General features: G+C 49.9%; 1 protein-coding gene across 1 annotated transcript; it reads right to left on the reverse strand.

Annotated features, from left to right (window-relative positions):
• Positions 1-1574: 1574 nt before the first annotated feature.
• Positions 1575-18495, reverse strand: MREG (melanoregulin). Its single transcript, XM_037398368.1, has 5 exons — positions 18358-18495; positions 13752-13911; positions 5144-5234; positions 3231-3394; positions 1575-2875 (listed from the first exon to the last, which is right to left on the reverse strand). The coding sequence occupies exons 1-5, from the start codon at positions 18447-18449 to the stop codon at positions 2741-2743; spliced, it is 642 nt and encodes a 213-aa protein (XP_037254265.1). The 5' UTR covers positions 18450-18495; the 3' UTR covers positions 1575-2740.
• Positions 18496-24813: the final 6318 nt, after the last annotated feature.

Here is a 24813-nt window from a genome sequence, read left to right on the forward strand (position 1 = left end):
CAGTTGGACTTGATGATCTTAAAGATCTTTTCAAGACTAAATGATTCTCTCTGTGTGTTTGTGTCTCTTTCCCCACCTTTGTTCTCGCCATTAAAATGGGTAGTCCCACCATATCTGCTGTAGAGATGTGGGTAATTTTTCCGCTGTTGGAGCCCAAATACATCTTTGAAACACCCCTGGCAGGCCAGTATCAATGGGCAACCGGGCAGTATCTGAACCTTACGGTGAGTGTGTGCTGTCACTGAGTTCCAGGTGGAGGGTCCTTTACTGCTGGTCCCCGAGACGGAGCCAAAAGCTTGCTCAGAGACACTAAGCTGCGTTTCCTTCTCCTGGCAGGACAGGAAGCCCAAATCTGAGTAAAACAGAAGTTGGAGATGTACATCTCCCTGGTAATTTCTGTGTAAATGAGGAAAGGCAAATTACTCTTTGCATTTTGCTAACTGAATATCAGTCTTCTACCCGAAGTGATTAAAAGATGGAGTGATTCCTACTGACATGAACAGAATGACAAACTTGAGCTTGGACCTCTATGGAAACAATTTCTACTGGTTTCTGTCATTTTTCAAGTTACAGATGTTCAGAAGTTCTACACCCTTATACTTAACAAAAGACTACTTTGCAGGCTACCTCACAGCCAGTTTATCTGGGTGCTGGGAGTGACAGACCTTTTTTCTGCTTATGTTGTGACTGGTACATAACCTGATGCACAAGTTCCTGAGCCTGGTTACCCCTCCGTGCTACAGAGAAGTGAGTGGCACCGCTCTGATCCGATGCTACCGCCCATTCCTGCTCCTCCCTGTGGCTGGGCTCAGAAACTCAGCACTTCCCTCGCACAGGGCCTTGCTTTGGTAGCTGAACTCATTCACAGATCCTAATTGTCATCCCTTTTAGACAGTTTATGTCCTATTAAGTTATAACATAAATGCATTTTGTTGACGTCAGAACCAGGTTCACAGCTACAGTGACAGCAAGGGGTGGTTCTGCAAAGGTGCTGCTTAACACCAATCTCCGTCACCAAAACAAGCAGCACCATAGCTAACAAGGTGTATCTTCTTCTCCCCCACGAGGTTTTGAAACGCATCAGGTGGTTCTATAACAGGTAGTACTATAAAGTGAGAGCATCCCAAGGGCTGACTTTTGGGTGGTGTCATGTACTTTGGTGTGGTGTTCCTTGGACCACCGCATCTCTCTGTTCTGCAGCAGTTTGTTCAAATCAGATCCTGCAGCTGTCGTGTACTGAAGTTTATTTTTTACAAAAACATGGCAGGTTTTCCAAAGTGCAGCTTAACTTCTGCTAAAAGAAGAAAAAGAAAAAAAACCCACAAAAAAACCCCATAGGAACTGGGCTACTAACTCCAAATCCCACTGAAATTTAATTCAGTCCCCATCATCTCCTACGAAGACTTTTGTCTCAGGCTGGCAAAGACCCTACTCTTGCAAGTCAACAGGCAATTGTAAGTGTGTGGAGAAAAGGTCACAGAGGCATGTGCTCTACAAACACCCCAAACCTTTTGCTGTCAGCAGTCAAGAGAAATGTTATTGCCTGAAGAGGAATACAGACAGAGTAAAACCCGTTAGTTTTGTAATGTGTTTTGTTTATTAAAATCAGTTTTCACTGATGTCCTGAGTTGACAAAAATGCTTCCCAGGAAGTCTGACAAACAGAAACAATTCATAAATATATATATTTCAAACACTGTAGATATAAACAAACAAAAGGTGTGTTTTGCTATTTTGGGAGGTCCTTTGTAGCCAGCATTTTCAACTGGCCAATTAGCAGCGTATGTGTTAATCAGTTAAGAACTTCCACTTGTTTTTACATTATTAAATCCAGTGTTTTAAAATTATTGCTCATCATCAGACAAAAAGTCAAGATATAAAGGATATTAATTAAAAATCCTCATTAACAGCAGGGATGGTATATATTGACAGTACGTGCAGCTTTATAGTGGGAAATTTTTTATGCAATTAAGACCAAAACTTTCAGAAATTAAGATGTTGGGCAACCAGTCTGAGGATATTATAGTAGCCAAATTCTCAGCAACTCTGACCTTGGCACCTTCCTAAAATCTACCTTCTTTTAAGAAGTCAGGCTGAGCATCCCCTGACACAAATGCCTCCTGACACTAATGGCTGGGGATAGAACACCCAACTGTGACACAGCTCCAAGGCTTTGCCACCGGGCATTAACTCATCTCCTGGCTACGTGCTGCTCCTGTCTCTTTGCCAGATCCCCTGGGACCTGCCTGGCGGGGCTGCCATGGGCTGGGGATGAGGAAGAGGACCAGTGTACAGAGAAACGTCACAGAATTGTAGATGACTGAGGTAGCAGGGTCGAGGGTAGGGACAGTGGCAGGTACCAGCGGTAGGCGGAAACGCGGATCTTGCAGCGCTTGTAAATAGAGGCATCTCGACTTTTGCAGCTAGTGGTAGCAATGCCTTGCGTGGCAGATTCCCCCCGGACCTATCACACACTACTCGGCTAGCGGTCTCTGTCTGGGGCTACACTACGGCAGTTCTTGCTCCCTTCTGCTAGGGAGGACCTTGGGGCCAGCATCTGCCTTTCCATGCCCTCCTGGTGGGGCACAGCTTGCTGACCTCCTTGCTCTGCTCTGGCCAGCCCATTTGCTTCTCTGCAGGAAAACAAGGAGCACCACTACTTGTGCTAACCCCTTGGTAGAGGAGCCTGGTCCTGGAGGGTAAGTAACCTGCTGTCCATCTCGCACCAGCGAGGCACATTTTCAGGGTGTCATGACAGAGATGCACTGCAGAGCCTTCTGACTATCATCCACTCTTTCCCCGCTGGGTCTCTTCGGATACATCACGCTGGCCATCTTGAAGAACTCATCTGCAGCATCCAGAGCTATGAGACGATCCTGCCAAAGCAACAGGGTTTTATGGCCACTGCAGAATTCTTTGGGGACCTCCCTGGTTACGCAGGGTGTTAGGTGTAATCTCCTTCCACTTTGTTAACACGCTGCAAGAGCACCTAGTTGCACAGGGTTAAAGGACCTTGGTGGGGCCAGGGGGCAAACTTATGGTGCTACAGCACTGACATTTCCAAGGAAGCTGAACAGCCAAGATACAAGTGCAACGTCTGACAGGGACACCCCAGATGTTATGATGTATCTGAGCATCCCCAGTCCACCTACCTGCTTCCCTCATTTGAGCTCACTTGTAGAGACAGGGGCAGCGGGGAGGAAAGCATGCTCGGAGCTCGGAGCTACTCACCACCACAAAGAGGTAGCGCTCAGAAAGCTCCCAGCTGGTCGGGAAGATGTTTGTCTCTTCAGAGAGCTTTAACAAGATGTCCCTGGCTTTGCCCATGTTCTGAGAGTCACTGATGATGCTGAGTTTGGTCACTGACAAGAGGGAGTCTGCTTCCTTCTGGAAACCTGGGAAAGAGATGTTACAGAAACAAGTCATACGTGTGAGCAGGGTAATCCCTGAGCCCTCCAGGCTTTTGCAAGTTTCCTTATTCCTCCCCCCACCTCAGCCTGTTGCATTCCCTACTTGCTAAAACGAACCAGTGTTTCCCCCACGCAGGCTCTGTGTCTGCACTTGGGGCAGGTATAAGCTTGCTGGGGGGGGAAAAAAAATCACAAAAACATTCAGAGCAACTTTGTTGCTAGTTTTCCAGAGAAGACTTACGAACATCCACACCCGGGGTGTTGATTCAGCTCTGGCATGTTCCTGATGCTGCCTGAGCTTTTAGGGCTGGTGGGGCTACCTGAGCACCGCAGAGACTATGCCTGTTGTTGGGAGGTAACAGTGATGAAAAACCTGCAGCAGTAATTAAGGCATGCGTAATTGTTCCTGTAGCAGTCAGCACCTCTGATAGGAAGGGTATTTAGGGAAGGAAAGGGCGAGGAGAATGAATGCAGGGATCTTTAAATGTAATGGCTACCACTAACTCTTTGTTTGGCTCCAGGGAACTGGTGGTCATGCGTCATACTTGAAACAGTTATGGGGAAAGAGTGGTGGTCTTATTATTAAAGCACAGGTCTAGGTAACAGAAGATAGCGGGTTTCACATCTGGTTGCATGTCTAGCTTTGCTAAGGCCAAATGATCCCTGGTTTAGAGCTTCCCCACCCTTTGCAAAATGGCTCCAGAGCCATTGCAGACATGAGCAAGATGTGGGAGAGCCTTTGTCAACATGCCAAAGCGTGTCAAAAAATCACAGACGTAAGGATGTCAAGTGATCCCTCCCATGTTTGGTCTGTACAGGCTGTGCGAGCACCTGGGTGAAGATGAATGCTGATACCTTGTCATGAATTTATAATATTCCTCCCATCCAGATGCCAGAACAGCAGGTAGGGCAGGAGCGGCTGAGATACCCATCTCTTTTTCTCCCAGTGATAATACCCTCGAACAGCCCAACAAGTGCACCCAACTCACACATCCTCCTCTCATTAGCTACCAACCACCTTCACAGCATGACGCAAGTCACTGAGCTGACGTGCCAGGACAGGACATCTCCTTGGCCCGAGTGTCACATGCTGTGTGCAATGCAATTGGGAAAACCAGGTCACACCCACCACTGCCTTCTCCAGAGGAGCAGCAGCTGAGCACACAGGACCGGTGGGTGCAGCTCCCTGTTTGCAGGCTAGGAAATCGCAGGAGTAGGAGAGCCACTGTTGAGCAATCTTGTTTGGTGAAAGGGTATTTCGAATTCACTTAGGAGCAAACAAAGCGTGTGGTTTAGCTCTGATCAGCTGACATGGGCTAAGGAAGAAGGATAGATGTATCTGTGCTCAAATCTGAAAGGGATATTCATTTCTCCCTGCTTATATTGTTTAATAAAATCCAGGGTGAACTCCCAGGTATCCCTGCTACATTTCCATAAGGAGGCTTGAACTGGCTAATTGTGCATGCTATTACGGGCTTGAAAAGCTCTCCCACTGATCATGGTTTGTGGGCTTTTTGACATGCTTGCAGACACAATGGCCCTGTCTCCTCCTAGCTGCGCCTGAGCTCTGGGAAGCCCTCCACAGGCTCCCAGCTCATTGCTCAGCAGCCTTGTTTTATTTTTCTCCCTTTCTCCTCTATCAGTCTGATTTTGTAGGGCCATTCCCACCCTCAACCTTCATGGGACCTCCCATCTAGTACCCCAGAAATGACATCCTTTTGTCCTCTAGCTCACCTAAATCCTCCAAAATGTGCTTCCACCTGCTTCTCACTTCTTTTCGGGTCTGCCGTAAGGTATAAATATCGTAGTTGAGCTTTTGCCATTCCTGCAAAGCAAAGAGATAAGGGGATAAGGCACAGTCATTCACATGTGGGGAGGTCTCAGCTGCTTTTCTAGGAATTTCAGCTTTTAGAAACAGAGTCAGAGCTGAACTGTTGATGTTGGCACTGAGGGGTCAGTATGAAGGTTGATGGCCAGGCTGCTGTTGGCCCTGGAAGAAATTACATGGACCAGCATCAAGTATTTTAGCTTGACATCCAGTACAGAATTCTCTTCATGTACAAAACAGAACTTAGCTTAGGCATTGCTGATGGCCGGAGTGGTCTCCTCAGTCAAACAGGGAGAATATAATTCCAGTTCTGTGCTGGAAATTACAACACTGTCCTAGGCTGGAGAACAACATGAACTTCCAAATGTAGCTCATCTGAGAGACTTCAGTCTCCTTGGGAAAGCCTGACACCCCACCTAGCATCAAAACCTGAGGCTGTGAAAACACATTATTTGGTCTTTATAGTTTGAGAAACCACAACCACATACTCATAGTTACCTTCCATAAACTATTACTACACCTTATTTTCATATCCTTGCGGTTAAACTGGCATGGCACATTTTCTTACAGCTGATGATAGCCCATGGGAAACTAAAACTCTGAAAAAAAGTTACTGCTCTCAGTATGGTCACAACAGAGTGGCTTCTCCAAACAGCCCAGCCCTCTGTCTGGCATTTAACTGGAGCAGGCAGGTTTTCAAAAGTACTGGAAAACAAGAAAAACAAACTTTTTTTACAGGCTGGGGTACCCTTTTTTAAATAGCAGAGAAGAGGAATGCACGTGGATGGTTGAGGGCTGAGCTGGAGTCATTTGACATAACTATTAGTGGCTGCCAGTTGCTGCAGTTAAGGCCTCACTTAACAGCTTAAATCCTTGCACTTGACCTCAAGCTGTGTATCTGCATAATAGGGCACTGTCTAAAACGGACGGTTTTGAGGTTATTTATTAAACACATCTGTACAAGTACACATTCCTGTGGAAATGCATGTATTCTGCAAGAAAACCAGGAGTACTTTTCCTAGTTGAGTTTAACCAATGCACTCACTGCAAAGGATGCGTTTACATAAACATCCACACAGCAGGTCATAACATCACTCAGATAATTTCCCTGCACTAACAACCTTAATTAATCTCATTTCTCAGCAACAGATTACATGGATGGACTCTTGCAGAATAAACAGGTGTTAATCTGTGCCATCTCCCTGGGATTTTCCTACATGATATGCTGTGTTCAAAGGGGTTAAAAATACCCATGAAGGTTGGCTGTGTGTTAGAAATCCCACTGTTTTTCTGATACCTGGTGCCTTGAGGGGTTGACTTGATTTGATAAAAGACTTGGAGATTTCTTAGTGTTTTTTCCTGAACCTGGCTGACACATCACGGCTGCAGAGAATTAAATGACGAGCCTGTTTCCTTGCTGTTCAGCGATAGCTGCAGGAAGCCCTTGGAGATTACACTTTGGAAGAAGCAGCCGTCAGGGTTAAGACACTGGTGAATTCAGGTCAGGAGAGCAGGGGAAATGTGGCTCTGCACCGCTTGTCCTCCCAGAGAGCAAAATCCCCTTCATTTTTAGCTTTGTGTTGGTGCTCACAATGAGCTAGCTTTGCTGATCAGAGGCGCGTTTCTCTCTCGGCAGCAGTAGTCCTTGAAAACAGCTTTACTTTTTGCACAGGAGGGCACCTGGCTACTACTGCAAGACATCAAAATGCCTCTTCAGCCCTTCACGAGAGCAAGCAGGCAGGGGCAAGGCTCTCCTCTCTTGTGACTCTGGCTCATAACTAGAAACTGAGCTCCTCTCAGTAAAAAAGAAAAGAGGGGGTTTATTGTATTAAAGCTTTGTGGGAAGTATATTGCAAACTTGAAAGTTTATAAAAAGAGACTAAAAGGCTGCACAATGCCTTGGTCCCTGCTGGCAGGGATCCCCAGAAACATCTCAGCCTGCTCGTGACCCCACGGTACAAGCAGAGAGGAGAGAAAACCAGTCTGGGCATGCTGGTGGGGAAATAAGCTGTATGTGTTTGCCCTCCCACAAAGATAAACAAGTGCTTTAATGCAGAGGATTGATCGAGATGGCTGCTGTGATTCCAGGCGTGCCTCACACCGCTGTATTAGCAAGCCAGGGGGGTGGGAAAGATGTTCCCCTCCCCAAAACATGACTTGCTGGCACCTGGCAGCAGCTTTCAGGGCTGTGGGGATTTACCCACCGTGGTAGCGAGCCAGACTCCTCGAGAAGCTGAAGGGCGAGCCGTGCTTAGCGTGCAGGGAAGCTGCTCCTGATTTTCTCTGGATTAACAGCAGCGTGTTTTCCCTTGTCTATTTTTGTTTTAAGGGAATCTAGGTTATGGCTTTCTTGCACATTGTAGTTACTGAATCACATCCTGGAAGTGAATACGGTGCATATTTAGTCCCAGGGGACCTCTAACAGTGTCCTGTCAATGAAGAATTTGGGGAGTGTGCAAAGGAGCAGCTTTGGTACAGAGAGTTATGATTAATGGTGGTGCTTAGGGGGGACCTCTTGTTTCAGTGGGATTTCTTTTGCCTGAGCTGGATGCATTTATATTTTTGTAGAGAAAGCTGGGAGGAGAATGCTGCACATGGTACCAGTCATTGAAAAGCAACTAGAGACAGCAGGTTATCAGGATGAGGTTGGGCAGCTACAGGCTGAGCTCTCAAAGGAACTCATGCTCTGTCCTCCATCAGCCTCAGAAACCAATGAATTTTCCCAGGCAATTCCTTATAGCATAGATATACAAAATGCCGTGGGCACACAGCTGTCCTCTGTGTTGTGTTGTTTTAATGAGGAAGTAAAGTTAAGAGGATCTTTCCATCCCCAAAATGATTCTAAAAAGCACTTCTAACTACACTGCAGAGGAAGAGCAAAGCTTGTTCTGCCCTTGCATAGGAATGGGCAACATCAGAGACTTTGGGGAGGGTGCTCCCCCACGCACATCCCGTGAGTCACCAAGATGTGACCTGTGGAGGGAGCGTTTAGCTGGGGCCAGGCAGCATCACGAGGCCAGGGCTGCTCAGCACCAGTGCTGGGCAGCCCCAGGGCAAGCAGCTGGGGTCCGCACCAAACCCTGCTCCCCTCAGCCCTCGCTGTGGCTGTGACAGGGACCGCTGCAGCATACCAGGGCACTGGCAAGACGCAGGCAGGGCATGCCGGTCCTTGGGCAATCCCAGACAGAGCAAAGCTGGAGCTGGCTCCCCTCTGTGCCGCATCCTGGGCTGGCTTCTCGTCGAAGCCCCTTCCAGTGCGCTGGTCTGAGCTTGTATACACGCATGGGACAAGCGGCTCTCTCCCAAAACTTAGCTACATTTTGTGTCTTCTGTGCGCCTCTATTGCCTGTCCTGCCTCTTGCAAAGTTAGATGTAACTTCTAGAGTCATGAGGAGGCTTCTCACACACAATACTGGGAAAGTACAGCAGGAGACTGGTACTTACCAAACCGCTCAGTGTTTCTATGGGTCTGGGACATCCCAATGATGCATTCAGATTCAGTCCTTTAAGAAAAATACCCTTTTGCCAAAATCTGAATTAATCACAGGAAACCAAAGTAGGTTGCAGTTCCTGGTCCTGTTTTTTGCAACTAGTTTTGCCCTTTTAAACCTACATAGCAGGGCACAGCATAGTGAGAGCTCAAGAAAACCCTTCGCGCATGAGTCAAGGATATCCTGGAGCAGCAGGGAATCCCTGCTGCCTCTCTTCTCTGAGCACTCAGCTGTTCAAATATTTACCTGGAAAACTTCCCTTCTCTAGTGTGATACACTAAATCTGCAAATGCCAAATGGAAGCGAGGAAATACTGGGCATTAAATATAAGCCAGGTTGGTACATAACTCAGAGCTCTGGAAAAAATGTGCCAAGAGAACAGGCAAGCACTGTCCAACTTTTCATCCCTGATCATATGAAAATTTCCTATTTAAATAGGGAGATTTCTTCATGTTGCCAAATCAATCGTCTACCAAAGCTGTTCCCTTTATTTCCTTGAAAGCAATTGGTGTCACTGTTCTGTTCAAGAGTTATTTTGGAAATGAGGTCAAAACAGAGTTATCAGAGAAAGACTACAAAATACCAGTCCAGGCAGGTACCACGCCACTGCCAGGGATGTTCCTACTCTGGCTTTGCAACTGGCCCAACTGAGAGTAGTTGAGCAAATACAAACCCTAGATCCATGCTCATACATTGGACCATCAACCAACATCTCAGCTTAGAATAAGCTTAAACTGTATTCAGTTTTTAGAGGCGTGCAGGCATTAAGAGGGTCAGTTCTGCACTCCCCGACTGGCATCTCCAACCCTGGACAAATCCCATCACTTCCCTGTGCCCCTGAAAGAGCATGTTGCAATACTGATCTTCTCTGTAACTTGTTTAAAAAAGAATAACCCTGCAGGAGAGCAGGAGGAAGCAGAAAAATAGTCAGCTTGTTAATGGGCTTGCCAGGAGAATCATGCCAGCGTAACTCTGCTAGCCAGGACCCTAGCAGAGATGCAAGCTAAGGAATTGCCTTTACTAGTGGGGTTTATGATCCCATGTTCCCCAAGGGAGTAAGCCAAAAGAAGAAAGAAACACTGCATTTACAGCAAGCCATAAGAACAGTGTTTTTCCCTGGTCGTAATGCAAAAATCCACCTTTCGTTTCTGCTCACAGACGGGTGGTGCAACTGCTGTAAGCCTGGCTCCTTCCCTGAAGGCAGTACTGGTGCAACAGCTCAGGCTCCCTGCCCACGGCTGGGTAACTCCATGCATTCCATCAGAGAGCACCAAGGCATCAGGGCCACCACAAAGTGGACCTCAAGGTGAGGGCTATCTGCCATGTCATGCACACAAGCCCAGCAATAAGCCCAGTGCAGCTCTTGCTGTTAACGTTGGAGGCTTGCTGGAGCCACCGTAGTCCCCCTTCCTCATAAAATATTTCCCTCGGCACTAGCAGGGTACATGCAGGAACAGTGACTTGGCCTGTACCTACGCAGCATCTTAAATAACAGCCTGTTTTCCTAGAGGTTCTCATTTCACCTCCAAGTTTGGGGTTTTACTTTACATCACAATGGGCTCAACAATCCTGCAGAACAAGAGCAGGAAAAAACCGTATTTTCCATATTTGAAATGTTGACCCCAGCCTTCAAAAGCTTTGATGACAGCTTTGATCTCCAAAGGCTGCACCAGCTTTACCAGCCCCCTTAACCCAGCCCTTCAGCTACAGCTTTTCTGGTTTTCTCTGCGCACACCCTCCCTTGCCCACACTTCGCTTCCAAAAGTGCAGCCAAGCACATCGCGCTCATCAGCCTCAAGCAGGGAGAAATGCAAAGCTGGAAGTTGCTCAGTCCTTAGGATTTTAGGAGGCTCCAGCGAACCTTGCCTCATCTACCTACTGCACGGTGGGTTTGGCAACCATGGGGTGCTCCAGCAGGCTCCACCAAGGCCAATGGCCCCATGAGCCATCGCTCCCAGCACGCAGCACCGAGCAGGATGAGCAAATGCGCACGGAACAGGCACAGCCAGGACATCACACCGTTTGCTTTGAAGAGCTTCCTGCTGTGGTTCAGCCAGAGGCAGGGCAGAACAGCCTTGCCATCCTTGCACAAGCTAAGGTCATACCGAGTTTGGGCCAGAGCTGCCAGATTTCCCAGAGCCGGGCTGTTGGAAGGGGGCAGGGAGAAGAAATGGCTCTGCATGGGGGGGGGGTGTGGGTCCAGCCCCATGGTGGGGGCATGGAACTGACCCCGAGGGAGGACACCAATGCTGTGTGTTGCTGGCAGCTCCACCACAAATGACCTAACATGCAGAAAACTGACCGAGCTACAGGGTGCTCTCAGCATTGGAGCACCTGGCCCTTTGCATACACAGTTTGGTTTACTTATTTACGGCAATCCAGGATGCAGAGGTGCCCAGGCCAGGAGGGAGCCATCCTGGACCATACCTGCTGACCTCCAGCACTGTTGCCGTGTCACCACTGCATCCTGGTCCACCACTTCTCCTGTCCCAGCTCACAGCACCTTGTCACTATGTGAACAACAGTTTAAAAAAAAAAAAAAAAAAGAAAATACCCAGGAAAGCAGAAGTGGGTTAGCCACACCAAGAAAAATGCAGAACTGGTTTGAGGCTGAGGTGGTGCCATACAGATAAAACACACATGATGTAGAGTGAACTGCTTTTTGGGATCCTTCCAAAGTCCTGTGCTAGGAAATCGTTAAGATCAAGGTGGGGAATGGCAAAAGTAAGTGCACAGCACGCTGAAATTTCTTTGTTAAATGAAGGAGCAGAAATACAGGGAGTAGTTCACCTGATTTTAACCAAGATTAAAATCTGTCTTTTTTAACCAAGAGATTTTAACCAAGATAAATAAAGGACCTATGGTTTCGTAACACTTGTGCACTGCACAAGCAAGAAACCATTCCTCTGTCCCCTGTCCTGCATCATCCACATGCTCTCCCCAGGGACTTTGGGAGCAGAGCAGCTCCCAAAGCAGAATATGCTTTTTGCAGCCCAGCGCTGTTTTTAAATTAGACTTCCTCTCTCTCAGGGCTAAAGTCTCATTAGGAGGGGAGGGCAACGCAATCTGGCCTAGTTTTAAAATGCTTGTTGGAGTAAGGAGAGATTTTGGCATCTGGGGCTGAATGGAGGAATGTTGGCTTTGCCGGCCAAGTCCCTCCCTGTCCTGCCACCCAGAACAAGCTGCAGCTGGAAAATGCAAGAGTTTGCTGGGCTTATATGTCATGCCTCAGTTTCCCTGGCTGTAAAAGAGAGACAGCAGAGAGGCTGGCAATCACCAACTGCAAGGGGCACTGTGCCATAATTCAAATCAAGCATATCATGTGCTGGCTTTCTTCAAAGTTGGCCTGATGTTGTACTCCTCAGGCTTTTTTATTAACTGTACTGCATAAAACAACAGGGTACGTTATCTTACATTTGTTGTGGCGAGGAAGGCCTATGCTCCTCTCTCTATTTTTCTGTCTGCACTATCATTTTTCACTGGCAGGCACGGCGACTGCTCAGACCTGCTGAAAACTGTACGGATACACTGGAAGCAGGGAGAAAGCACTGGGTTTAGGAGAGGCAAGCACAGGAGTGCTCTCCTGCTCACCTGTAACTGATGTTCTCTGCAACCTGAGCACGGCTGACACACAACTCTCCTTTGCCGAGGGAGCCGTCTTTTTAGCAGCCCATCCGCTTATGACATCGCTTTATAAATAATAATAGCTTTTAGGAGGCCTGCCTCCTCGTGAGCCCTAAATCAAGCTAAAAGGCCACTCGAATGGGTGTGGGCTGAAACTGGGAGCTTCAGGGCTGCCCTGAAGTGCACCCAGCTCCGCAACAACCCAGAACTGGCACAGCCCCCTAAACAGAGTTGTCCTTGTTTCCTTCAGCCAGTTTGGGCTGGATGAAGCTTCCTGTCTTCTCTAAAGCAACCGCAAGGTATAGCTTCAGTTACAGCTGTAAAGGTTACGTGCAGCCATGAAAATGTTGTTACAAAACCATCTATTGTAAACACCATGGTGGGGTTAATTCAATCCCCACCAAAAAGAGCCAAACCCAAACATTACATAGGGATTCTGGCCAACTGTATACAAGGATTGCATTATCTCATTTTAAGTTTTAAAAATTGTCATTTTGCTCTCGGCTGTACCTCGAGTTTAAGGCTTCTTGTGAAACCTGAGCTAGCTTCTGGTTTAATGGGACCATCACAGGAGAAAAAGTTACAGAGTTAGTCTTGCAGTCGCTTGGATGAAGTGGGATCACATTGAAATTAAACACGAAGCCTCCAGGCTTTCTTGCAAACATTTCAAAGTCTTAAAAGCAATCAGAGAGGGGAAAATGTGTCACTGTTTGCTACAGCCTGCTCCTAATCAGGCCACTGAAATCTCCTTTGCACCAAAGTGCTTTAGCAAAGGAAATCAGGGCTGCAAAACAGCCTTTATGTAACAGTGATGATTTTTCCCTTCAACGCTAAGAGCTGTGCCAGTTCTCCGGTTCTCAATAATTGCCGCACAAACCATTAGAGAAGCATTTAACTTGACGTGTCACTGGAGCGGCAGCTCAGCTCCAGGCGCTGCCATTGCCAGGCAAATGTCACTGCAGGCAGGGCTAACGCTACTCTGGTCATGGAAAGGCCAGACCAGGGGAATATCAGACAAGAAAAGCAGCCTGTGCAGCTAGGAAATTGAGCTGGGGATCACAGTGCTACCAGTATACACTTGCAGGTGATGGTGGTAGGTGCTTGCAGGGAGGGCATCATGCATCCCAGTGTAGGGGGGGCTCTCCTGGCTCACCTGCCAGAGACACCCCGAGCTCCCAGGGATAAGATGGCTACAGATGCATCCACACCAGATATAGGATAAAATCTGGAGGGTGATGGAGCGGATGGGAGGACCTGATGCCTACATGAGCCACGTTGGGGACTTTGGGGTCTTGTCAGCTTAATGGGTGCTTAAACAAAAGCACTGCCAAAGCATCCAATGAAAGCACCAAGCCTCATTCTGCGGTGAGACTGAGAGTGAGGAACGGCACCGCCTCACCTCCGAGTCCTTGTCCAGCTGGTTCCTGACCACAATCATGTTGTACAGCACCCGGTCGTCATCCGCTTCTGTGTGGGTCACGTCATGTGGGGTGCTCCACAGATTCTGCTCCTCATCCCGTGCCAGCGTGGCTCCGAAGGAGGTGTAGGGATTGTTGTTACTGCAGAGAGGGGGAGAGGCGAGGCAGCATCAGCTACCGCAGCATTACGCTGCCTCCTGTTACCTGCACAGGGTAAAGTGCCCATTGCTGTGGCATCCCCTCTCGCAGCCCAGTATCCTGCCTGGGAGAGGGAGGGCAGAGAAGTGGGGAAGGGGAAGACAGACAGAGGTTTTTTACCTTAGCAACCATCCTGACCACACAAGCCACGGTTCAAACCAGGCAGTGCTGCCATGCAAGATGCCAGACACATAAATTTGCTAAAGACACCAGTTATTATTTGAGCAGCTAGGATGGAGGAACTGTGAACATCCACCTGCGAGGATGAAAGGTGACATCTCCCCATTGCTCCCGCAGCCCCCTGCTCTGCTCCCCACCACGCCTTCCCACCCCAAACACTGCACAAGCCCCCAGCCTCTCCAAGCTTAACGTGGGAACAGTTCTAATTAACTAAGACTCAAAAATCCCAGTGGCTCTGGAGGGTATTTTCCCTCTGCCCAGCTAACCCTGTAGCTGTGCCAAGATCTCAGTGGCATGGCCTGTCCCACAGAGACTTTGTGCGCAGAGAGACATGCCTTGAGCAGCGGGCAAGGGGATGGCCGCATACAACACCTCTCCCTTGCCTCTTGGCCAAAGAAACAGCTTCTACCCATCTTCTCCCCAAAGGCAGTGGCATTGGGCATAGTTTCATTTTGGTCAAAAGATGTACCACGTCTTCTGGGGGAGCTGGGGCTGTTTATCCCAGGGAGGAGGTGGCTTGGGGGAGATCTCATCCATGTCTATAAGGACCTGATGGGAGGGAGCAAAGGAAATGGAGCCAGACCCTCGTCAGTGGTGCCTCATAGTAGGACACACATTAGAACAGCGGTAATTCTGCTTAATCATAAGAAGGGTGGGTGAACACGGGTGCAGGTTGCCCAGAGAGGTTGTGGAGTCTCCATCCTTGCAGACAATCAAAATCCAACTGGAGATGATCCTGGGCAACCTGCTCCAGCTGACCCTACATGAGCAGGGGTTGGACTGGATGCTCTCCAGAGATCCCATATCCAGGACCATGTTCCTGTGTGACCCTGCAGCTCTACTTTCTGCCCAGCAGTCCAAACCCTACTGAATCAAGCAGGCAATCCCCACAGATAGCCTCCACCCCAGCAGCTCCTACCTGAGAGGTACAATGATGCACAGAGCTGCACAAGGACGTGTGCCAAAGCACAGAAAGGACATTTAGTCCCATCATTATTTGGGGGTGGAAACATTCTCAGCCTGCTTGTGAATTTCGGGCTTTATTTGCTTAGTGGTCAGCAAAACAGAGCATCATCTTCTGGTAAGGTTGTCCCCATCCAGGCAAGGAGCTTTTCTCTGCGCTGTTGGCAGTTCTGTGTTTTATCATTTTACGTTGCTACTGGGATGTGCATTTTTTTTTTATAGGGTTATTTAATTCTGCCGGGAGAACCTTTAGCAGAGGATTTCCATAATATTTCTAATCAAGATGTCCAGACACTTGAGCAGAACAACACAAATGGGAGAAATATTTTTGGCCTTACACAGTAGTCTCATCAGCATCCTGTGGCAATCCCTGTTCATTTCTTGTTAGAACAACCCACTGTTTATTCTATTTGGTACCCAAAACCCACCTCTTTCACAAGGAATCCATCCAGCAAAACCTCAGATAACACTGTGGGTGCTTTAGCCATGATGCCAAACCATTAAAAAAATGCTAAAAGGAGCTCCAGCACATAGATAAAATAGAAAAAAAAAATTCACATCAGCATTCCTGCAGGAATGTTAATTAGACTTTCAACAAACCAAAAACCTGAGCAACAGGTAATAAGGGAAAAGATAATCTCTTATAATCTCTCATTAAAGACAAGCAAACAAACATAAGTTGGAGGGTGTGGATGGCAAAACTCAGCTGTTCCTACACCACAGCCAACATGGGTTCGCTCAAACTGTTTTTCAAACGTGGAGCAGACAGGATCCCCAGCCTGGAAGGGATCACTCAGGAGCCAGCCATGCTATCAGCATGAGTTTGGTCCCATTCTGCCTTTGACAAGCTTCTTCCCACTCAGTGACTTACCTGTACCCTTAACAGCTGACTTTTAAAAACAGTACTTGGCAGCAACACTAACACACCTTAGCTTTTATGAGCCACCCCCTCACAGCTTCAAGGCACTTCCCAATGCAGCTCTTTTTCCAAACCATGGCATGGACCATCCAGCAGCCTGTAAGGGATGGGGGCAGTGCCCAGGAGTCAGCAAATCCATGGAAGTGGAGAGCTCTGCCAACAGTGAGCACCCCCAGAGCATGCTGGATTTCCAAGCAACATTTAAAATGAAGAAATGGGAGGAAAAAAAGGAGCACATGAATGGCAGCCTGCTTTGCAGGTCACAGGAGTCTCCATGGGACCAGAGGGGACTCAGCCCATTTCACACACTGAGCTTTATCCAGAAAACAGCAAGCAAGTGCTAATGCTTCATCAACAAATTTCTGCTCCAGGGGGCTTTCAGTGCAGATTAAACTCATTTTGGGATTCAGAGCCCAAATTCTCCGTTTATTTGCATCCTGAGGACACCATCCGAGCCAGATCCCACCTTTGTGCATCAAGAGACAGCCAGGCAGCCTGGATGCTTCACTGCACCAGCCTGGCTCACTGGCTTTAGCTGGAGTTTCTTTTCCAAGCCCTACACAAGCACTGTGCCTACATCCGTGCTCCATCCCCACCTCCACACACAGTGCTGGCTGCTCTCACTGGCCTCATCAAGGTTACAGCCAGCCTTGTATATGCTTGGGTAATATATGCATCTCATTATACACATTGTATCTCCTCCTCACTGCTCCACTCTTTGACATGTGAGATTTATGAGGCTGCAACCACTCCGCTTGGGGAAAATAAGGTGAAAAGTCATAAAGTCATCATTTCTGTAGCAAGAGCAGCTCCCAAAACCTAAAACTCAGCTAAAAGATCTGAAATCTTGAGCAAGTCATTCATTTTAAACAACTCTGAGATAAAAATACAGCAGGCATGCTCTTGCAAGATACCTGCTTTGAAATCAACCCCCAAAGCATCCCAAAGAGGGACAATCCAGAGATTAGGCTGTTAGATTAATTATGCTGGTATACTTGTGCAAGAGCAGGTGCCTTTCAAATGCCCAGCATTTATACTGGCTTTCCTACTTACAGCCAGCATTAATTGGATCGTCAGCGGAGGGCATGTTACTAAAGAAAGGTGCCCAGTGAGGGACAGCCACCCCGGCTGGCAAGGCGGCAGGGCAGGCAGGAGCCTCTGTGCACATGTGCTCCGCTCTAGTTAGGTTAATGCCAATTGCCTGGGCTGGAGGCCCCACGCTCAGGATTATCTGGTTATTATTTAGGTAACTGCTTTAACAGCACGAAATCAGGACATTTCAAGCCCTGTTGCCGGCTCTGCCATTACCCAATACCTATGTAGGCCACAGCGGGAGCATCCCACGCTCCTTCCTGAAACGCCTCTGTCCTGCTGATGACACAGGGAGGGCAGGGTCCCTGCCCCATCGCAGGGCTGGGGTACCCACCGTGGGCTTCGGCGGTGGCCAGGACCGCAGCTGGGGAAAGAGGGAGAGGTGCCGCAAACCCCGTGCACAGATGTTTTGCAACATGCAAAACCTCCTTATGTGCTTGCACAGCTCACAGCTCTTCTCCACGACTCGGGGCTTCATCTTTTCACACACACACCCCCCAGCCTCACAACTCCGGGTGCAAGGTGGATGTGACCAACAGCGGGAGCAAAAAATCTGCTCTCCGGAAACCAGCACACATGCTGCCTTCACATAAAGCCGGCTCCAGCAGCGCGTCGTCATCTCCTTTGCAGCATCCCCGCGGGAGCAGAGCTCTGCACAGCGCAGAGCTGCCCATCGGTGGGGACCCCGCTGCACAGCGATGGCAGGACCCCCCTTTCGGTCGGCACCTCGGCCTCTGTGGGAATCCCACTGTGGAAAGACAAAAGCTGAACGGTTCCTCTGGCAAGGGCACACGGGGGACACCGAAAAGACGCCGCGCACGGTTCGGTCGCTAAAAGTTAACGGTAAAAGCCCTCCCCCCCTCCGGCAGCAGCAGCGCGGCGGACACGGTGCCACGAGGGGGCGGGAAGGGCCCGGCCCCCCCCGGGGCAGCCCCGCCGCAGACGGAGCCGATAGCCGCATCCCGCTGCCCGGGCACGTCCCCCGGGAGCCGCGGCCGCTGCCGGGGCGCTGGGAGCTGCCGGGATACACAGCGCTCGGCCTGACGCGCCGGGGCAGCCACCGTGCGGGGCCGGTGCCGGCGGGGGGGCGCAGGGCGGGCTCACGCCTGGCTGCAGACCAGGGCACCGGCCCAGCTCCGCTGGGAGCATCCGTCCCTCCGCCCGCGCACGGCGGGGGGGCTCAGCCTCATCCCACCGGGGGGGGCGGGGGTTAGGGAAGGGGCCGGGGGTCTCACCTGAGCAAGGGCTCCTTCTCGGGCGGCGCCGCCTCCCCTCCGCAGCAGCCGCAGCAGCCGCCCAGCGAGCGCAGCCAGGTCCCCAGCCCCATCGGCGCCGCCGGAGAGCCGCGCTGGGCGGGCCGCGCTCAGCCCGCCCCTGCCCGGCCCCGCCCCGCCCCTGCCCGGCCCCGCCCCGCCCCCGGCCCGGCCCCGCCCCGCCCCCGCCCCCGCCCCGCCCCGCCCCTGCCCCGGCCCCGCCCCTGCCCCGGCCCCGCCCCCGCCCCTGCCCGGCCCGGCCCCGCCCCTGCCCGGCCCGGCCCCGCCCCTGCGCTGCCCCGCCCCGGCCCGGCCCTGCCCCGCCGGCGCAGCCGCTCCCGCCGCGGCTCTGGGCGGGCTTGCTCGGGGCGGACTCCGCGCTGCTCCCCCCTGCGCGCTCCCGCACCCCCTGCATCCTCCTGCACCCCCCGCATTCTCCCACATCCTGCTGCACCCTCCTGCTCCTCACTGCACCCCATGAACCCTCCTGCACGCTTCCCTTCCCACATCTTCCCACACTCTCCTGCACCCTCCTGCACCCTCTTGCATGCTCACCCACCCCGCTGTGCCCCGTGAACCCTCCTGCTCCCTTCTGTGCCCTCCTGCACCCTCCTGGATGCTGCACTGTGTTGCGTTTGTAGCCTCCCGGCCCTCATGCCCTAGCTAAAACGGGCCACCACTGGCCATCACAGCACGGCCAGAAACCAGAAAATCCCCATTTGCGATCTTCCACACCACTACGCTTCCAGGCTGGTTCCCACTTGGCTTTCAGGACACAGGGCTGTGATCCTGGGAACTGCAATGGGAAATGGGCAGGGGTGATGGACTCAGCTGCCTCCTGGCGCCGGGGGGGTTGGAAGGAGAAGAGCCTAAAAGATTGTTCCCTTTGTTTCTCCCTTTCTTACCATGAGTATTCCTATCATGTGCCTAGCTCAGACCCCAAGGAAGAAGAAAATCTTGAATGCTGAGTTATGATGGTCCCAGATCTCGTTTAATTGCCACAGGCTTGATTGCATTTCGGAACAGACCATCAAGCATCAGCCAGTCCCCAAAGCAATCACTCTAAGTGTGGCTGGCCATGCACATCCCAACGAGTCATTTAATTTCAGTACAGCAGGTTCCTGACACCACTCAATTTTTTGCTTATCCCAGCAGATAAGCTACTATATCCTTGTGCCTGGCACACGTGCACAAGGAAATATAAATCAGTTTGCACTTGTGTTTCTCTCCCTCTTTAACCCCAGGGCTTGTTAATTCGTCCCCAGTGAGTTACACCCCCTTGGCCACCCGAGAGCGCTGGACAGCGAAGCGCTATGCTAGAAGAGGCACAACCATTTTGTCACAGCACTGCGAAATGCCCTAAAGGTACGTGTTTGCCTCCGGGACTTTGTAGCATCTGAGTCCAGCCCTGGTGAGGTTTCCCTGACAGTTATTTCACAGCGGGGGATCGAGCTCGGAGGCTCACAGGCCCCTACCAGGGGGCAGAAGGAGCCAGAGGCAGAAGGAGGAATTCAGCCAGAGCACATTTAGGAGGACTGATCAACTAAGCTGCACGGACACCGCAGCCATCACACGCGAATCCAGGCAGCATCAGTGGTGGCTCCTCTGATGGACTCGCCTTCCCTCTCCAGTTCCGTATCCACCAAGGGAGGCAGCAGGTGGGAAACCTCTGGGCACCTGAAATCCAGGGGCTGAAACTGAAGGTAGAGGTACGTGGGGCTTCTCAGCTGTTGCCGAAGGACTCTCTGAAGTGTCTAACCTTAGTCTTCACATCTGATGCTCTCTGAAAAGCACTGGAGCTCAAGAGTGCTCTGTCTCAGACCTTGTTTGCTCCCAGGTGTCTAATAAGAAACATTTCTGGTAAGAAGAAGAGAAACCCCACTGCCAAAATATGGGTGGGCAGCTTCTGCCACCCAGCTCTAGCTTTTTCTCCAGGGGCTGCATTGGGAATGGTGGGCAGCCATGTATTTTGACAGCAAAAGCCAATAGCGCCACATATCTGCCAGGACTGCTGGGATCCCGTCAGGAACAGGCTATGCCCACAGACACCGAAATCACTATCTGGTACTTTCACATGGGACACCTTGGGAAGCCACTCGGCTAAGAGGGCTGCAGCGCTGGATTGCAGTGCCACCAAGGTGAGTTGGGATGTTCGGGTCTGTTTAAGGCCATCAGGTCACAAAAGGTCAGTGGCTCTACAATTACAAATGAATTGCAGACAATGAATGCTAAGCTGTTGGTGCTGCTTATATGTAAGATGAGCCAGGAAGCAAAGAGGAGCCTCTGGTCCCTGCACGGGGTACGGGAGATCTCAGCATGCTCTGCCACATGTTCTCAGCTGACTTCTAAATTTCATTTCATTAATCAGCCCCACAATCAGTCTTCCCATCCTCCTTAATTAAAAGGTAAAATTATGGGAGGAGGACTTGGTTCTTATTGTTTCTGGAAGATCCCAGTGCTAGGGCTTTGCTCTCAGCCAGGGCTTTCAGCTCCCCTGCGCGCTGCGCATCAATCATTCATAAGGAAGGATTTACAGCAGGATGAGCTGAGGGGAGAGGCAGAATTTCAAAGTCAAGGGTGCTTTCCTCTGCAAACTTCTTCCTCTACCCTTGAGCTTGCCCCTGCCTGCTTTTATTTATTCTCCAAGCTTTTGTGTGCTTGAGCGGGAGAATAAGCAGCCGACATGCCAGCTGCTATTAAAAGAAGCCGGCAATTGCCCGTGACATTTCCTTGCACGGGTGCGGATGCACGCTCCCCAAAGTAGTCACTACCGCAGAGATTCCCTTGCGCCTCCCCCCTCCCTCGCTGGTTGTCCACTGGGTCTCTCTTTCATCTGGGCTGTTTTCCTCTGGGTTGCAGATGCCAGGGAGCAAGCAAGGCCAGCCCAAATCCCCGCCGAGACCTTGAGGCACAGCTATAACACACACAGCCATGTGATCAGCTGAGACATCCTTGATTCGTGGCTAACTCCCTTCCCTACAAGGAGATTTTATCCCGTGCCCTGCTGTTGTAAGCCAAAAGAATTACGTTCTTCATTAATTTAAAGCCTGAGCCCTCTAGGTTTAAAAAGAGCCTTGCAGAAATACCAAGTATTTTCCAATTCCTTTATTCCTTGTTGTGATAATAAATCTTGTTCCTTTTCCATCAGAGAACAAATAAAGAGGGGAAAGTCTCCTGAGAGCTGAAGCCTTACTGGGGTCTGAAAAGCAAATAATTTTCTTCACAAGGTAAGAGAAATATCACTGGCTTCTTCACAGTGTAAATAACTCAGGTGACAGAGCCAGAGATGATGCTTTGGGGAGCAACATGCCTTGAGCATTTTTGTCATTGCCCTTTGGGTGCTGTGGTCCCATGGCATTTCCGTATCACCACTGCTTTCTTGGTGGGGAGGAACTCTGGAGTGGAGACATTTCCACCATATTTATTTGTTCCTAGTGAGCAAGAGTCTGCTGGTTACAGACTTTTTTGACTCCTTGATGTAGTTATCACCTAAATACATGTCCCCCAAGCTCCAAGGCTGTCGGGTAGGAAGGAGGACAGCATCATCCCCCTCCTGGATCAGTATGCTGGTGATGGGGAGGTTGGTCCCAGCCTACCCAGCCCTCCCTGCAGCAGCTGCTCACCCTTTGTGCCTGCCCTCTGAGCACCCTCCCTCCAGCACAGCCTGGCAAAGAGCTACTGAGTCAATCAAAGGTGAAATGAAATTGAAAACAACTAAATTTGTAAATTAAATGCAGCACTGCAATGGGGTGATTTGCCTCCTCTTCCTTTATCTCCGTGCCACAGGCAAGCCATTTGCAGGGTTCAGTGCCACAAGGCCTGCTGTGTAGGATGGGACTCAGCATCTTCCACAGCTTGTCCTGAGGAGTCAGAGTGATGTGGAGTGAAATATGGCCCCAGATGCCACCAGGGCTCCCATCAGGGTGGGCACAGCGCATTCCTTGGTCCACCTACTGGGTCGGATTTCTTTTCCCAGGATAATGTCTTGGAGTTCATTACAAGCAGTAATGATGGTGCCAGCGTGTGCTTTGGGACCCTACTTGTCCCAGTTGCTCTTGTGGAATTGCCCAGTGTTCAGAATCTCTAAAAATGAGGCTGCACATTTCATGCCACAGTGCTGCTTTGCCCAGATTTAGAGGTCAGCGCATCTCCTCCTTCATCTTTCTCCCACGGGCAGGGGCAAGACCCAGTGGTGGTGCCAAAATTAAAAGCAGCAAGCCCATGACTTGGCTGTGGACTACAGTATTGCTGTGATTTTAAGGTCTATGTTTAATGACCTGGCCAAAGGGGGACCTCTGCTACCGGGGAGAGAGGACTCAGGACTCCACCTACAAGAGGCTGAGTCCTGCAGCATCCCCTCTACACAACTGCCAGCAGCAATGGGCAGAGACGTCCAGCCCAAGGAAAGGAGGGGAACAAGAAACATGTGAGTATCCCAAACTCCTTCAGGTGCCACGCACCTTCTCATCACCTTGAGTTTAACAAGATGTGATTAAGTGGTGTGTCTCTCCCTCTGTACCTAGTAGCAACCACCACAAAATTCCTTTGTGCAGATGCAGCTGACCAGAGCTGGGGTTTTCCTCAAACTCTTCTAGGTAGGTGTAGGAAGGTGAGCTGGAGTGTTTTCCAGGCAGGGGATTATTCACGGAGAAGGTGGAGAACTGAACCCTCTGAGAAAGACATTTTGTAATTGTTTTAGGACTCAGAGCCTCTAAATTTGAGAGACACTCCAAAAGATGCAGCTCAGGGTATCTGGCAGAGTTTGAGCTCCATGGGCAGGATCCTGCGGGCAGAGGCTGGTGTAGGAGTGGTGTAACCTGGAGGTGAGTGGGGCACTGACTTCATTGCAGAGAAGGAGGGTGGAAGGAGGTGAATGACACGTCATTAGCGAAAAGAGAAAACTCATTACGATTTTTAAAGCATCCAGGTAGAAAACTGAAGGTCCCAGAGCTGCGGTGGCTGGGCTTAAAATACAGCCACGGAGAAAATAAATGAGAATTGTTTTCCATTTTAGGAATGGGTATAATTAATTAGGAGGTGTTTATGAGTTTTGTAACATGTGTTTTGTAGCTGCAGGAAAAGAAGCTGGTTAATTGTTCTCCAAGTGAAATAAGGGAAGATTTTTCTGTCAGAAAGTTATTGCTGGGATGGCATGAATGCAATTACAGAGCCAGGTTGCCTCCAAGAATGACATTTGTATTCAGGATAAAACAAAGCAGCTCTTTCCCACTGGCACCAAAACAAGGCAGAAGGGGAAAGGAAATCTTCAGGAATATCAAAGCATCTGGCTAAGGTGATCTCAGATGTTTTGTTTTCATGAGGCAGTGCTGTTTCCCTTGCGTGTCAGGTCATTACACCAAGAAAAAGAATTTAGTATAGTATTTACTGACATGCAATGAAACGAGCCACAATAATATTAACAAAATGGCTTTTTCCATATCAAGATGAGACATTTCAGCATGGCAGAAATGACAGTGCTGTTTGTGAAAAATACTGACAAGTGATGCGAGAAGACTGACGGGAGTCTCATTTGGGCTTTTTTCCCCCAAAATAGATAGATTATTTTTTTAAATAAATTTCTGAATGAGATGTACTCCCAGGGAAAAAAAACCCAAACATCTATCTGGAAATGGTCCCAGAGGCTGTGGTGAAACCCCAGCGGCTGAGCAGGGAGGACGGCTGCACACTTGGACCGCTGTAGGATGGTGCGGGATGGGACCGCTGGCAGCAGAGGAGCACAGGGAGGTGTAAGAAGCACTCAGACAAGTACCTCTCTATTTGCCAAGGACAGGAATTGATCTCCTGGCCATATACAAGGTTAGGGCTTAGCTTGCTGACGCTGTTTGGAAAAGCAAAGCTCTGGGAGCTAGTTTGCCACAGAATTGTGCAGAGGCACAAAGGTGGGGAGGAGGCAGAGCCAACAGGCACAAGACTTCAGGAGAACAGGAACAGAGGGATGCCGGTATCTTATGATCTCCTTTTCTGCATTAAGGTTAGGGTTTGGAGGTCTATTAATTTAGGACCCCGCTACATAATTTCAATCAGCAGGGCCTGTAGGTTTGGGAAACGTGTTGGGAAGACCCCAGGGGGCTTTGGTATTCCTTAAAGCTTATGGATTTAATAAGCAGGCTGGTAGGGGTGATGGACAGTGTCTGATTCTCGGTGCCTGGGGTATAACTCACTTTTGGGCTAAGGCTCAGCAATCCAAAGGTCAAGGAGACCAATTTATTGCTGCATGGTGCAGGACCATTGGAAATTATCTGTCACTTGGGGAATAGAATAGAGCTGGAGTAGGAAGTCAAAGGCAGCTGAATCCAGTGTGCCAAAGTCTGGGAGAGCTTAGAAAAAGACTCATGCCATTTGCAGCTCATGCCTGGCTTGTATTTTCTTTAACTGCAAGCATTTGGTCTCAGCTGTAGCCAGAGGACAATTGGTTAA

Source organism: Falco rusticolus, chromosome 8 (assembly GCF_015220075.1).
Source record: "Falco rusticolus isolate bFalRus1 chromosome 8, bFalRus1.pri, whole genome shotgun sequence".
NCBI lineage: Eukaryota > Metazoa > Chordata > Aves > Falconiformes > Falconidae > Falco > Falco rusticolus.

Coding starts and splice junctions, on each gene's coding strand:
- MREG (XM_037398368.1), bottom strand. CDS start 18,449: ATGGGGCTGGGGACCTGGCTGCGCTCGCTGGGCGGCTGCTGCGGCTGC. Junction 5,235..13,751: donor AGCTGGACAAGGACTCGGAG/GTGAGGCGGTGC, acceptor TTTGCTTTGCAG/GAATGGCAAAAGCTCAACTA. Junction 2,876..3,230: donor AGCGCTACCTCTTTGTGGTG/GTGAGTAGCTCC, acceptor TTGCTTTGGCAG/GATCGTCTCATAGCTCTGGA.